We start from the raw sequence: 16,335 nt of genomic DNA, 5'->3' as shown, positions 1-16,335 counted from the left end.
AGTTGTGGAATTGTGTGAATAACGACGTACTGCGAATAAATTTTATAAATCCTAGGGACTTTTTCTGCGAACTTAAATATTAATGAATGCAGTGTCCCGAAAAAACTCTTCTGATTTCAAGTGATCTGTCACATCATCCTGTAATTGTTACATACTTAGTTTTGCGGAGCAATGAGAGCGGGAATTTGAAGAAGCACGTGGAACTTACTCTGTCTCTTTTTTATTGTGTACCATGGGAACAAAGGCAACGGCCTTGCCGCAGTGGATACACCGGTTCCCGTCAGATCACCGAAGTTAAGCGCTGTCGGAAGTGGCTGGCACTTGGATGGGTGACCATCCGGGCCCCCATGCGCTATTGCCATTTTTCGGGGTGCAACAGCCTCGTGATGCCAATTGAGGAGCTACTTCATCGAATAGTAGCGGCTCCGGTCAAAGAAAACCATCATACAGACCGGGAGAGCTGTGTGCTAATCACACGCCCCTTCTATCCGCATCTTTAGCTGAGCATGACACGGCGGTCGGATGGTCCCGATGTGCCTGAAGATGGAGTGTTTATGGGAACAAAGCCATCCGCCAATGCTGTCTAGATCAAGATTCCGCCAAGTTCCTGAAATATAAAAAATTCTAACGTTAGAATACGGTAGCAGTATGACGTTTGCGGTTGTAAGTATGTGAATTGTCACTATACGCGCCGTCAGTTAACCTAATCTGGGAAAACAGAAAATTTTTTAGAATGAGATTTTCACTCTGCAGCGGAGTGTGCGCTGATATGAAACTTCCTGGCAGATTAAAACTGTGTGCCCGACCGAGTCTCGAACTCGGGACCTTTGCCTTTCGCGGGCAAGTGCTCCACCATCTGAGCTACCGAAGCACGACTCACGCCCGGTACTCACAGCTTTACTTCTGCCAGTATCTCGTCTCCTACCTTCCAAACTTTACAGAAGCTCTCCTGCAAAACCTTGCAGAACTAGCACTCCTGAAAGAAAGGATATAGTGGAGACATGGCTTAGCCACTGCCTGGGGGATGTTTCCAGAATGAGATTTTCACTCTGCAGCGGAGTGTGCCCTGATATGAAACTTCCTGGCAGATTAAAACTGTGTGCCCGACCGAGACTCGAACTCGGGACCTTTAGTAGAGCACTTGCCCGCGAAAGGCAAAGGTCCCGAGTTCGAGTCTCGGTCGGGCAGACAGTTTTAATCTGCCAGGAAGTTTCAGAAAATTTTTTACATTACAGGAAATTAATAAGGTAATAGATGTCAGTTTTTGTCATTCAAACCTGATGGATGAAATAAAACAGATTGTTTCTCCGACTGATAAAATGTCTAACTTGGACTAATACTGATAGTAATAAATACTAATAATCGACTAAGCTGATGTATCTTATGAACAACATAGGGCTAGAAGACAGACGGATGATTGGAAGTCAGGATACATCGTTGCAAGAGCGAAAACTTTTCAAAATTCCTGGTAATAACTACACCTTGCAGTCTCATAAGGTGATGAGGAAGCGGTGCATATAAATATGCAAGTGCTGCAACTTAAACGTGTCTTACAATGTAGTACCGCACTGGAACTGAATATATCGCTTCAAAAACGTCATGTAGCCAGAAAAAATGACTATTACACAAACTGCTCTCACGACGCGTTTCGGATTTACTTCTATCATCAGATATCTAAATTCACAGAGGATCACAGAATACGAGCGTTGCTAGATGTATACGTAACATAAGCTGGCTGACAGTAGTCTGCATCACTGATGTGTGGTTCTGGAATTCCAGATCACCCTGGAATCCCCTGCTTACGGAAAGTAGTTCGTATTGTTTTGGTGCTGAAAGGGTTTGCGGTTGCGACAATCAGTTCTGTGATGACTTTCGTAGCTGCTGTCCTCTAGTTTTTAGTCACAATCCTCTTCAGCTACCGTCTGTTAGTATCACTCAACAAATACTTCCGTCAGCGTTGTGGTTCAGCGGTCTCCAGTTTCCCTGTATGCTACATAGAACTTAGATAATTAACCTCCTGCATCGACAAACACTTCGGCTCTCTTGGTTATGGTATCACACACAATACGAGCATCAATAATTTGCCCACGTTCGAATTCACTTAGCGCCGACGTAATGCACTCACAACTACACAGAACACTGCCCTGATCACCACTGACGTTGACTGAGGACATTTCACAGGTGCCATTCGCGGTCAAATAGAACAGTGTAACTTGTTTTCGCAGTGCTCCCATATTTTGTTTAACTGTTGTATCTTGAACACCAGGTGGAATGATTTCATAGTGGCTGATTCTCCGAAGGATCTCAATACTTGTGAGAAGAAAGTGAATAAACATTTGTGACACAATATTTGGTCGTATTTTACGCCAGGAGGGTGTTGTAATGCTAGTCGAATTGATGGTTAAAATGGCTCTGAGCACCATGGGACTTAACATCTGAGGTCATCAGTCCCCTAGAACTTAGAACTACTTAAACCGAACTAATCTAAGGACATCACACACATCCATGCCTGAGGCAGGATCCGAACCTGCGACCGTAGCGGTCGCGCTGTTCCAGGCTGAAGCGCTCGCTCGGCCACACCGGCCGGCAGTCGAATTGAAATGAGGTCAAAAACGTACGTACCAAACGTAGGATTAATCACAAAATGTACGTGCAGTCGACGCTTGCAGATGTAGGTGAAAATCAAACGTAAATGCAGTAAGTACCATACTTCAGTATTTTTTGTCACGAACTGTCTTTAGATCTAGAGACAAATAGTATTTATTCGAAAGCACTGATAATGTTTTGTACGAATAATTGGAAACGCATATGGAAAAATACGAGTAAATACGCATTTTCCAGTACTTGAAGACTCGAATTTGAAAAGCCATAGGGAATTATGCAGCAGCTACAGACAACAGAGCCATCGAATGACGAACTGAAACACAAGGAATATGGTAAATGCCGAAATATTGTTCCATTCATTTCAATTGCAACGGAGCTTTGCAAAATGAAAGAAATTCGAGTTCTGAATAAAGTCTTTTAATAACTTGTGTGCCAAAAGAAGATGTTTGGGCATGTGTTGGACACAGATTTCTTTCATCACTGGTTGAGGACATATTAGGCGCGAACAACCATTTAATGGCTCAGTGATCAATGATTGCAAGGTCGGCATAAGCAACAGACATGAAGCTATGTTCAACTTCAGTAGATCAACACACACTCACCAAAAGTAGCAATCTAATGAGTCTGTAGTAGGTTACGGAGATCGTGTCACATAGTCAAGGTCAGTCTCACAAATTCCTGCAGGCTTGGTTGAGGAGTATGGTGCAAAGAGTAGAAAATGGCTGAACCACAGTAACAGCTCTGAATTTAGACTGAGCCCTGCGTCATAGGACAAGAAAGATTAAGGTTTCACGTTCTGTTGACAACACGGTTATTAAGATACGGAGATGAAGCTCGAATTGAAGAAGGGTAGGGAAACAATTCGGCTGTATCCTGTTCAAGGGTACCACCCCGAATTTTTATTTAGCAATTTAAGGAAACCACAGAAACCTAAATGTGGTTGAATGACGGGGATACAAACCACCACCCTCCCGGATGTAAGTCACATTGGCAGATGTTATTTGACGAGCATATGTGATAACGTTCCGTACGTGTGTCTGAGTACGTGTCGTTGCCCGCGTGACAGTATTTCCCATCATCCCAGGGTCTGGCTCCATTTGCATAGCGTTAGTGTTTACGCTTTACGGTGTTCTGGTTCAAATGGTTTAAATGGCTCTGAGCACTATGCGACTTAACTTCTGAGGTCAGCAATCGCCTAGAAATTAGAACTAATTGAACCTAACTAATCTAAGGACATCACACACATCCTTGCCCGAGGCAGGATTCGAACCTGTGACCGTAGCTGTCGCTCGGTTCCATACTGTAGCACCTAGAACCGCACGGCCACTCCGGCCGGCTACGGTGTTCTATCCGAATACCTATCTGCCTAGTGCACGCTACAAAATACACTGATGAGCCAGAACATATGACTGCTGCCCGACGCGAAATTATATACTGCCTCGTGGCGCTGAGGGCACGTGACGCTGTAAGAGAAGTATAGCAGAGACGAATGGGGAATCATTCTAGCGACGACGAGTGACGCAAATGCGGCAATCCATAGTCTTAAGCAACTTTGACAAAAGCCAGATTGTCCTGTGCCTGGGAGTGGGCATTTCAGAAACGGTGAAGCTAGTCTGCTGTTCGCGTGCTACCATCGGGATCATCTATGGACAGTAGTTGAAGAACGCTGAAACTACAGTAGGCGACAAGAAGTTGAACGTCCATACCTCATCGCAGAACATAAGAAGAATCAGATGCTTGCCCGCTCTGTAGAGCAGGATAGGCGGGGGATCTGTGGTACATCTGACAACGAAGTACAGTGCTGGCACAGGCTCAAGTGTTTTGGAGCACACCGTTCGGCGCACAGTGTCGAAAGTGATGTTCCGCAGCAGAGGACCCCTACGTGTTCCCATGTTGACACAACAAAATCGTCAACTATGATTACTGTGGGCACGGGATCATCGAGATTGGACGGCGGATCAGTGGAATCATGTCGCCTGATAGAATGGAACCCGTTTATTGTTAAACCAGGTCTTGATATACGGCGCCATCCAGGGGAACGGCTGCTCGAAACATGCAGCGCGACACGGACGCAGGCAGGTGGGAGCAGGGAACGAGAAAAACCAACAGTGGACGTTACGTTTCAGATGTGTTACGACCCGTGGCTCTACCCTTCATTCGATCCCTGCGAAACCCTACATTTCAGCAGGATAATGCACGACAGCAGAGGACGTTACATTTCACTCGGGATTCCATGGGACTTGCGGTATTAATCGAAGCCATCATGACAGCTGTGGACATTATTAGGGACCACCTTACCCCTTATGTTTATGTCTTGCTCAACAGTGATGGCATCTTCCAGTAGGATAACTATCCATGTCACAAGGCCAGAATTGTGCTCAAGTGGTTTGAGGAGCATGATAGTGAACTCACTTTGCTGTCTTGGCCATCAAATTCCGCTTATCTGAATCCCTTGTAACCCAACTAGGACGCTATCGGGTACCATCTCCGCGCCCACAAACCAGCCACCCGTAAATTAGGGGAAATGTGTGAAAGGTGTCTAGCAATTTGGTGCCATAAACCTCGGGAAACCTGTAAGTACACTACTGGCCGTTAAAATTGCTACACCAAGAAGAAATGCAGATGATAAACGGGTATTCATTGGACAAATATATTATACTAGAACTGACATGTGATTACATTTTCACGCAATTTGGGTACATAGATCCTGAGAAATCAGTACCCAGAACAACCACCTCTGGTCGTAATAACGGCCTTGATACACCTGGGCATTGAGTCAAACAGAGCTTGGATGTCGTGTACAGGTACAGCTGCCATGCAGCTTCAACACGATACCACAGTTCATCAACACTAGTGGCAGGCGTATTGTGACGAGCTAGTTGCTCGGCCACCATTGACCAGACGTTTTAATTTGGTGAGAGATCTAGAGAATGTGCTGGCCAGGGCAACAGTCGAACATTTTCTGTATCTACAAAGGCCCGTACAGGACCTGCAACATGCGGTCGTGCATTATCCTGCTGAAATATAGGGTTTCGCAGGGATCGAATGAAGGTTAGAGCCACGGGTCGTAACACATCTGAAATGTAACGTCCACTGTTCAAAGTGTCGTCAATGCGAACAAGAGGTGCCCGAGACGTGTAACCAATGGCACCCCATACCATCACGTCGGGTAATACGCCATTATGGCGACGACGAATATACGCTTCCAATGTGCGTTCACCGCGATGTCACCAAACACGGATGCGACCATCACGATGCTGTAAACAGAACCTGGATTCATCCGAAAAAATGACGTTTTGCCATTCGTGCACGCAAGTTCGTCGTTGGCTACACCATCGCAGGCTCTCCTGTCTGTGATGCAGCATCAAGGGTAACCACAGCCATGGTCTCCGAGCTGATAGTCCCTGCTGCTGCAAACGTCGTCGAACTGTTCGTGCAGATGGTTGTTGTCTTGCTACGTCCGCATCTGTTGACTCAGGGATCGAGACGTGGCTGCACGATCCGTTACAGCCATGCGGATAAAATGCCTGTCATATCGACTGCTAGTGATACGAGGTCGTTTGGATCCAGCACGGCGTTCCGAATTACCGTCCTGAACCCACCGATTCCATATTCTGCTAACAGTCATAGGATCTCGACCAACTCGAGCAGCAATATCGCGATATGATAAACCGCAATCGCGATAGGCTAGAATCCGACCTTTATCAAAGTCGGAAACGTATGGTACACATTTCTCCTCCTTACACGAGGCATCACAACAACGTTTCGCCGGCTGGGGTGGCCGAGCGGTTCTAGGCACTATAGTCTGGAACCGCGAGACCGCTACGGTAGCAGGTTCGAATCCTGCCTCGGGCATGCATGTGAGTGATATACTTAGGTTAGTTAGGTTTAAGCAGTTCTACGTTCTAGGGGACTGATGACCTCAGAAGTTAAGTCCCATAGTGCTCAGAGCCATTTGAACCACCAACAACGTTTCACCAGGCAACGCTGGTCAACTGCTGTTTGTCTATGAGAAATCGGTTGGAAACTTAAAAGTTATCACGCTGTAGGTGTCACCACCGGCGCCAACCTTGTGTGAATGCTCTGAAAAGCTAATCATTTACATATCACAGCATCTTCTACCTGTCGGTTAAATTTCGCGTCTGTAGCACGTCATATTCATGGTGCAGGAACTTTAATGGCCAGTAGTGTACTTGTCGAATCCATGGCACGCAAACTCACTGCTAAATTGCGTTCCAGAAGTGGACCAACACGGTTTTAAGTGAGTGGGAATAATGTTTTGGGCCATCAGTGTATAGTGCTTATTTGTTTTGTACAGGGTGTTTAGATGTTTTTCTCTGTAGCTTGAAACATAATAAATGAAATAAGTATATACTGAGATAGGTAAAACTAAGAAATAGCTGCTGGCAAACCTTTCCGGGGGAGGTCGTGGTCCAAGAAACTCTTCTGTTCCTGATGTTTCGTCCAGAAGTGCGCTGGACATCCTCAGAGGCTCTGTCCTGGACGAAACGTCAGGAACAGAAGAGTTTCTTGGACCACGCCCTCACATCCCAGAAGGTTTACCAGTAGCTATGTCATCCGGTCGAGAAAGCCTTCCTTCGAAAACTAAGAAATATTACGCTCTCTGCTGGGTTATGAAGAGAATTTGGTTTAGTTATTTGTGACATCAGCGGCTGTGCATCCCGTCCGCAATCGTTAAAAGGTGCTTTCGTCTGTGCACTGGGGTTGGAAAAGCACCGACATCATTTATAATTGCACAGTGGTTAGCACACTGGATTCGTCTTCGGGAGGCCGATGGCTGAAATCCGCATCAGGCCATCCTGATTTAGGTTTTTCCGTTATTTCCACAAATCGCTTAAGGCAAATGCTGGGATGGTTCCTCCAAAAGGCACGGCCGGTTTCCTTCTCAGTCCTCCTCAATCTTTGTCAACGGGACGTTGAACACTAATCTTGGTTCAAATGGCTCTGAGTTCTATGGGACTTAACTTCTGAGGTCATCAGTGCCCTAGAACTTAGAACTACTTAAACCTCACTAACCTAAGGACATCACACACACCCATGCCCGAGGCAGGATTCGAACCTGCGACCGTAGCGGTCGCGCGGTTCCAGACTGTAGCGCCTAGAACAGCTCGGCCAGCCCGGCCGGCTGGACACTAATCTTCTCCCGACATTTATAACCGAACTATGTTCATAACTCAGCAGAAAGAGTAATGACTCTGACGTGTACCTATCTATTCACTTATTGTTTTGTAAGCTACAGAGAAAAACACCCAATCGGAAACAGACTGTATGTCAATACTTTCCCAACTTGTCTTTCAGCTGATTGTTGAAGGTCCTTCCCTTTATAAGCTGAAAGTACCTTTGTTTAGTTCCCGCATTCGTATAGTTGTATAATTGGTAGGTTCGTTCTTTGTCAAAAATGCCGAGATACAGCAACCAGACTATGTTTTAGATGAATTAAACGATTTGCGTATAGTAATATACCGGGTGATCAAAAAGTCAGTATAAATTTGAAAACTGAATAAATCACGGAATAATATAGATAGAGAGGTACAAATTGACACACATGCTTGGAATGACATGGGGTTTTATTAGAACCAAAAAATACAAAAATTCGAAGAATGTCCGACAGATGGCGCTTCATCTGATCAGAATAGCAATAATTAGGATACCAAAGTAAGACAAAGCAAAGATGATGTTCTTTACAGGCAATGCTCAATATGTCCACCATCATTCCTCAACAATAGCTGTAGTCATGGAATAATGTTGTGAACAGCACTGTAAAGCATGTCCGGAGTTATGGTGAGACATTGGCGTCGGATGTTGTCTTTCAGCATCGCTAGAGATGTCGGTCGATCACGATATACGTGCGACTTCAGGTAACCCCAAAGCCAATAATCGCACGGATTGAGGTCTGGGGACCTGGGAGGCTAAGCATGACGGAAGTGGCGGCTGAGCACACGATCATTACCAAAAGACGTGCGCAAGAGATCTTTGACGCGTGCAGCAATATGGCGTGGAGCGCCATCCTGCATAAACATCGTACGTTCGAGCAGGTGTTTATCAGCCAGGCTGGGGATGATATGATTCTGTAACATATTGGCGTTCCTCTCACCCGCCACGGTAGCAACTACAAAACCAGAATCACGCATTTACTGGAAGAAAAAAGGACCGATAACGGTGTGGTAAATCCAACCCATACCGTGACTTTCACGTCGTGCAGTGGAGATTCCACGACAGTTATAGGATTTTCGGTAGCCCAAATTCTGCAGTTGTGGGCGTTGACAGACCCTCGGAGCGTGAAATGAGCTTCGTCGGTCCACAACACGTTACTCAACCAATCGTCATCTTCTGCCATCTTTGAGACGCCCACACCGCAATTCCCTCCGCTTCACTAAATCGCCAGGTAACAGTTCATGATGCCGATCGATTTTGTACGGATAGCATCTGAGGGTACGCTTAAGTGCCAACAAAATAGTAGTGTATGGAATGCCGGTGCGACGTGCGACTGGACGAAAAAATGGCTCTGAGCACTATGGGAATTAACATCTGAGGTCATCAGTCCCCTAGAACTGAGAACTACTTAAACCTAACTAACCTAAGGACATCACGCTCATCCATGCCCGAGGCAGGATTCGAACCTGCGACCGCAGCGGTCGCGCGGTTCCAGACTGAAGCGCCTAGAACCGCTTGGCCACATCGGCCGGCGCGGCTGCACGTGCGCTGACTTCCCCGTGCATAGACGAACTCGCTACAGTCTCCATTTCTTCCAGAACTGTCTCAGCAGCATTACGCCTTGTGCTCGGTCGGCCACTACGGGGTCTATCGTCTAAACAACCCGTGGCTTCGAACTTCGTAATCATTCTCGCCACAGCTGCATTTGTCAACGGACCTTTACCTGTTCGAATCCCCATCCTATGGCGATAGGATCGTAACGCTGAACTAGCACATTCCCGATTCTGATAATACAGATTCACTAAAAGCACCTTTTCAGGTAGCGTCAACAAGCTGCGACTGCTGGCGCATCTGATTCTCTCTCTCTTTTTTTTTCTTTATTGTATTTCAATTCCCCATCGCGGCGGGCTGGCAGCAGCATATGCGCTGCTCTTCAGCCGAAAGACATAGAACAAACAATAGAAGACAGTTAAAAACATACAAAGGAGAGAATATGGTGAACATAGATATAAAAAAAAGGGGGAACATAATGGAAGGCAATAGAAAAAAGGGGCGACTGTAAAATGGTGATAAAAACTGTAAAAAAGTAGTGCACACAAAAAACCACTCACTGGGACAATTAAAAGAACACAAGGCACGGTATGACCGGAGCATGAACGTATCGACGGATGGCATAGCACATAACAACACACTGACAGCGAACCTCAAGGCAGCACACAATTAAAATCACACCTCTTCACGCACAGAAGAAACAGCACTAAACACAACACTGATGTGGCACACTGACGATGATCAAAACGGAGGATCTGCCAGAAGCAAGGAGATGAGGGAGACCGGAAGAAGGGAGGGAGGGGTAGGGAGGGGGGAGATGGGTGGGGGGGGGCGCTGAAGAGGGCCAGGCAGGGAGGGAGGTGGGAAGGAAAGAGGCAAGGATGGGGTGCAGGGTCTCAGGGGGGGGGGGAGGGAAGGAGGAAAATCCGCTCTGGGAGAAGGAGGGGAGAGGAATAAGGGGGCCCTGGGGAGGGGGGGGGGAACAAGGCCAGGTTATAGTTGGAAGGAAGGGTATATGTCACGGCGAAGTTCATCATCCGGGAGGGGGAGGCGCTGGAAATTGCCCTGATGAAGGAGATGGTGGGTGTGGTGGTGGAGAGAGGGAGGGATACAGCGATAGAGCAACGGATGGGGGGTAGAGTGGAAGGAGGAAACTAGAGGTTGGGGGGGATCAAGCCTGTGGACAATGTAAAGGATAAGGAGATGTTGGAAGAACAGGAGGAGCTGGGGGAAGGGGAGCAGTTCATTCAGGAGCCGTGTGGGGGAAGGAATACGGATATGGAAGGCAAGGCGGAGCGCATGGCGTTCAAGGATTTGGAGGGCCTTGTAAAAGCGGGTGGGGGCGGAGATCCAGGCAACGCTGGCATAACAGAGGATAGGACGGATGAGGGATTTGTAGGTGTGGAGGATGGTAGAAGGATGCAATCCCCATGTTCGGCCAGACAGGAGTTTCAGAAGGTCTCTCTCTCAGTACACCTCCATTTATACACGACTGTCACGCGCAGTCACTGACGTTTTACTGTCCAGCGCAATCTGTCGGACATTTTGTGAACAATTTTTTTTTAAATTTCTAATAAAACCCCATGCCATTCCAAGCTTGTATGTCAATTTTTACCTCTCTATCTGAATTATTCCGTGGTTTATAAAGTTTTCAAATTTATACTGACTTTTTGATCACCCGGTAAATACACATTTTTCAGCAGTTGCGAGGACGGATTTGAAATACATTACGTGATTTCGTGTACGCCCATCTATCTCAAAGGAGTAATACGAACGGAAACTGTCGCAGCCTAGTACGGTAACTCCTTTTCCCCGTGCCAAATAGGCGCTAAAAATTAACATTAATGGCGACACTAGCCAGAAGAGCACCTCGACTCGTCACACCGGCGGCGCGAGTCCGCGGAGATCATTTATGCGGCGCGAGTTGGCTCGAGTGCGCAGTATTGCACCGGAGGACGCCATTCAGCGAAGCGGCGAGCGTTTTTCCTCGGCTTTCAGCGAATGTAGGCGTCAGGGGTCGGGAAGGGGCGCCGGCGTTTGTGAATGGAGCGCGTAAGGCATGCGCAGCTCGGCGCGCTGGGCCGCAGGCGCCGGGGGTCCGCGGTGGTGGGGCAGTTGGGCTGGCGCGCCGGAGCCATGAGGAGTCGCGGCAGCTCGGAGTTGCTTCTCGGCGAGCTGGCGGGACGGGCGCGCAGAACATTGGCCCTGCCGTTGGCAGGGCCCCCCCTGCCGCCCCCGACCCGCACCTGCCGCCAGCACATATGGTGGTACGGCACCTGGGTGCTGTCTACCGCACTCGTCTTCTCTGGCTGCGCCCTGCTCTTCCTGGTGCCGCTCTACGTCGATCCTGCCATCTCCACTTTGGCTGCCGACTTCTACCCATTCCCAGTTGAATGTGTCACCGTACGGTAAGTACCGATTCCGCCTACGCACTTCATTTTTTTACAGGACTGCTGCCCAGTGGAAGTATGCTGCGCCTCCTCCTAAGCGGAAGGACTTCGGCTTCTGGTCCGGCGATTAAATTTTAGCTGTAGAGTAAACAGTGACTTTATTGAACTTGAAAACTTGGGACTATAACGCCCCGTAAATGAACAACTCACAATAACTACTCACTGTTGGTTTCATTTTTAATGTTTACAGTGCATTTCTGAAGTCAACATCTTTATGTGGTACATTATGAATAATTCAACTATGATATTCTTTGACACTTCAGTACAATACAAATTGCCGGCAGAGGTGGCCGAGCGGTACTAGGCGCTACAGTCTGGAGCCGCGCGACCGCTACGGACGCAAGTTTGAATCCTGCCTCGGGCATGGATGTGTGTGATAGCCTTAGGTTAGTTAGGTTTAAGTAGTTCTAAGTTCTAGGGGACTGATGACCTCAGAAGTTAAGTCCTATAGAGCTCAGAACCATTTGAACCACAATACAAATTCTAGTTCTTAGTACAACGTTCGCTCTTGTAAGGACAGCAGACCAACAGGATCAACGATTAAAGTTTTCCCACGGGTGAAACAAACAACCGAAGATATAACGTCCGAGGACGCCGTGCCCACTGTTAATTTATAAAGTAAGACGGGAAACTTCTGAGTCACTCCGTACATTTATTCGAATCACCGGTTTTGACCACAGTGATAAATCATCTTGATATCCGTATGAAATTACTACAAATCACAGTTCATGATCTTCAATTAAAACTGAAGTTCCAGCCCGATGACGGACTGCGATTTGCAGTAATTAGGTATTAGATTAGAATTTGAAAACGAGGTGTGGCACAGATGACAGGCAGTAACTCTGATGAACACGCTGTTTACCTGTCTTTACTACAAATAAAGACCATTAGTCGTAATATTTATGTTTAAGATCGGCGAGACTGTCTGCAGAATGACAGCCCTCGTCGGGGTGCAGGAGAAGTCGTTTGTTGCTCCAGTTTTTAGGAATTTACTATCAATCAACGTTAACTTCTACTCCGAAAGATCGTCAAAATTATCACTTCTATAAGCGGTGGCTTTCTCGGTCGTTGTCACTATCTATAAAATTTTTATGGGTATGTGATAGTGCCGTGATGTAAAGTAGGTTGTATATACAACGTATCTGAAGAAAAAAACCGGGAGTTACAAGAAGATAGTCTACGGACAACAACAGAAAAAGTCTGCACCGTTGGTTCAATTCGGGAGGGAAAACCAAGCCAGAAATACTTCTTCATCCGCGTATACAGCTAGTGCACAGTCGATCTCTCATGTTAAACTAAGAATAACGCATATCACATTTCAGGGCTTCAAACCATCTGCCAAGTAGTGACACAAGCCGGTCGAGTTTGGTCCTCAACCGCGCAATCCTCTCTGCAGTCTATTCATTAATAAAAGCTGCGCTCCTTTCCTTCTGATTTCCACTCCACCGCCGAGAATCTGTAGCGAATTCACTGCTCTGTCACGGTTACTATGAATCAGTTAACCTTGCCATCAACAAGACGTGTAAAGAAGTAAGAAATTTTGCATCACTGAACGAGAATACGACAGAATAAATTTCGAAACATCTTTTGTTGACAACCGCCCAAGAATTATCTTCAATTCAGCATTTAAAACAAAAGGCTGCAGGAAATGTCATAAACTATCACTTCAACGTGTTATTTCATCGTAGAATTCACCCTTCACTCCATTAAAAGTCTAGACTCGCATATGAGATAGACGGGACTGAAATAGCCGGCTGGTCTTCCAGATTTCTTTTACATGTTGTTTCCCTGGATCACTTAAGACTAGCGCCATGTACTTCCTTTGAAATGGCCACGAAAAATTTTCTGCCATATTCTCATCCAGACCACTCTGATTCCTTGTCTCTTATGACATCGTCATCGACGTAACATTAAACTTTAATCTTCCTTCTTTTTCGCATTTGTCCTATCTACGGATAGGTAGCGTGGAACAGTTGGTTCACTTGCATTTGTGCTTCGCATGCCGGTGTGTGTCGTATAGAAGACGACACGTAATTGTAAGAGTCTCACTTCATTTACTTTTATCATGTTCATAAATGTCATTCCAAAGTCTTTTGCCTGCATTTCTCTCGTTGCACACACATTTTCAGTGTGCGAGATTTACCAGAGACGAAGTAATACGTTCCTAGGCTCAGATTCGAATTTGAATACTCGAGATCTGAGGAAAAACTACTTCCCGTGATGGACTCTTGTCTTTCTCTTTCGTATATAAGGTATGCTACGGCTGAAGTTACCCATCCCTATGTGTAGAACGTTTTCGGTAACTTCTTGCTGTAACTAAATGGAAATGAAATGTTGAATAAAATCATTTCGGTATTAGGCCGCATCAGACGGTGAAAGAGTCTAGTCGATCGAAGCTACGGTTTTTGATTTATAATTTTCATTTAATTCTATAATACTGCGCAGCCTATCACCAAAAATGATACAATTAAAGTTAACACCGGATGTGGTCATGTGCACCTTTAAGGCTGTAACGATTCGCGCATTTCTTCGTCGACTCTTTCCATACAATGGGATGTTATTTTAAGTGTGCCACAAGATCGCTATTTATTTTTTTCGGAGGATCACCGTTGCTTGATGCTTCAATCCGAGCACAGAAAAACTGTTTCAATTACCATATATCACATTACGATGCACATGTCTTTGATATTGTAATAAAACACGTCTGAAGGCATAGCAGGCTGTGAATGGAACCAATCTCTACCATATGTGAACCAAGCTACACTTAGAGCTAATCTCTAATAAGATCGGCGTCACTTGGAGGTTGGATTATTGTTTTTCTTACTGCAAACATCATACCATTACTTAAACAGTTCAGTGAGTGAATAATTTATTTAAATTTATTAAACTATGCGTTTCACACATACTGTTTCATCTAGTCATTTACATGAGTCTAAAAAACAGGCCTAAATTGCACAACACAACTAAAGGAGTACTTTTCGAAACCCCTTAACTGCCTCCCACTGCGAAAAGTCAGTTTGAAATTTGGCTCAAAGGGTCTGCAACATTCCTCTGTAGTGGTGGAAAAGCGTGGTGCCTTGTGACGTCAACTACGGGACGGAGAAGCTTCAAAAGAGCAACGTATCGATACATGCGAAAAGAAGTCCAGAGCTCAGAAGTTCATGTGAGTAGTAAGGTGGGTTAATGATGTCACATTGGCACTAAGTTTCACCATTAATTCTTCCCAACGCCCCGTGGGCGTGTCACATGATGGGGAGGTCGACACACTCTTTCTTCTGCACATTTGAGCCCCTCTTTTTTGACTCCTCTGCGGTCGGTTAGAACCGCGATGCGCAGCGTTGAAATCACACGGATTTCATACGGATGACCGAAGAAAACATTTCAGAAACACCGCCGCTCAGAATCAACATGAATAAACCTCAGGGGATGACTTAAAAGGCGTCTATGAAACCACCCCTGTCTTTGGGGCGTTAATTCCCACACACATCGTGGTAGAAAACGACAGTTCGCTGTGCTATGAGTAACAAGATGACGTTCTTGACAACTTTTCACACTGCTGGCACCCGCCGAACGTTTCAACCCTTTTCTAAGGACAATGTTAGCCAGAAACCCCAAAGAACTTGGTTGCAGCCCTTTGAAGTGCAGTGCGACCGCAAGTTTTGGTCTGGTGTGCAGGGTGGAACCACTAAGGACCGTCTAAAACTATTCGAAGAAATTTGAATTTGATCCAAAGCAGCAAAGGATGCTTATGCTTTTCGGCCCTCCTGTTTCACTCCCACTGGCGTGATCATGGGGAGGAGGGAAAGCAATATTGACAGATGCGTGAATAAAACGTCAAAGTGTCCCTCTAAGGCTATCCAGTTAGGCAACACCCCTGGTGCCACCCGCCCTCTTTTGGTGAGCGATTGAGAAATCTACCTGTGCAGAGACAAGCCGTGACGGAGTCCTAGATGCCTGCATCATACTACTCCAGCCCCTGCCAGCGGGCTGGTAGGGTCGAAGGGATGGCAGGGCGTTGCCTGCCTGCAGGCGCCTAGGACTACATCATGGCTGTCTCTGTACAGGTAGATTTTTCAAATGCTCAACAAGGAAGGGCGGGTGGCACTGAACGTGCTGCCGAACGAGGTGGTCTTAGAGAGATGCTTCGCCGTTTTATTCACACATGTGTGAATGTACCAACCCCAACCCCCCGTGATAACAGCGCAGGAGGGCACGAAATATGAGCGCTGTGAAAGCATTAGCATCCTTTGCTGCTGCTTGGGATTACATTCAAATTTCGGCGAATAGTTTTAACGCTCCATAGAGTTTCCACCCTGCACACCAGAGCAAAATTTGTGGTCGCACTGCATTTCAAATGGGTGCGATCACGTTGAATGGGGTTGCTGGCCCACGATGTCCCTAGAGAAGAGCTGGATCGTCTGGCTGTTGTCAGCAGAGTCAAAAGTTGCCAAGAGCTTTGTCCTGTTACTCATCGCATTGCGAACTCAAGTTTTCGACCGCAGTATGTGCAGGGATCAACGCCCGAAGCAAAGTTGTTCTCATTGACGCCGTTTAT

The 16,335-nt window shown here is 46.4% G+C and overlaps 1 protein-coding gene and 1 pseudogene across 1 annotated transcript in view; both read left to right on the top strand.

The window, feature by feature from the left end:
• The first annotated feature begins 243 nt into the window (after nt 1–243).
• On the top strand, nt 244–361 carry LOC126185700 (5S ribosomal RNA; annotated as a pseudogene).
• Nucleotides 362–11,373: 11,012 nt separating this feature from the next.
• The window catches only part of LOC126184035 (protein tipE), a 549,851-nt gene continuing 544,889 nt past the window's right edge, over nt 11,374–16,335 (top strand). Inside the window, exon 1 of the mRNA XM_049926392.1 lies at nt 11,374–11,738. Coding sequence (XP_049782349.1) covers nt 11,374–11,738 — 365 coding nt within the window. The remainder of the gene's footprint in view (nt 11,739–16,335) is intronic.

The sequence above is a fragment of the Schistocerca cancellata genome, chromosome 4 (assembly GCF_023864275.1).
Source record: "Schistocerca cancellata isolate TAMUIC-IGC-003103 chromosome 4, iqSchCanc2.1, whole genome shotgun sequence".
Classification (NCBI taxonomy): Eukaryota; Metazoa; Arthropoda; class Insecta; order Orthoptera; family Acrididae; genus Schistocerca; species Schistocerca cancellata.
This window is presented reverse-complemented; position numbering and strand designations above follow the sequence as displayed.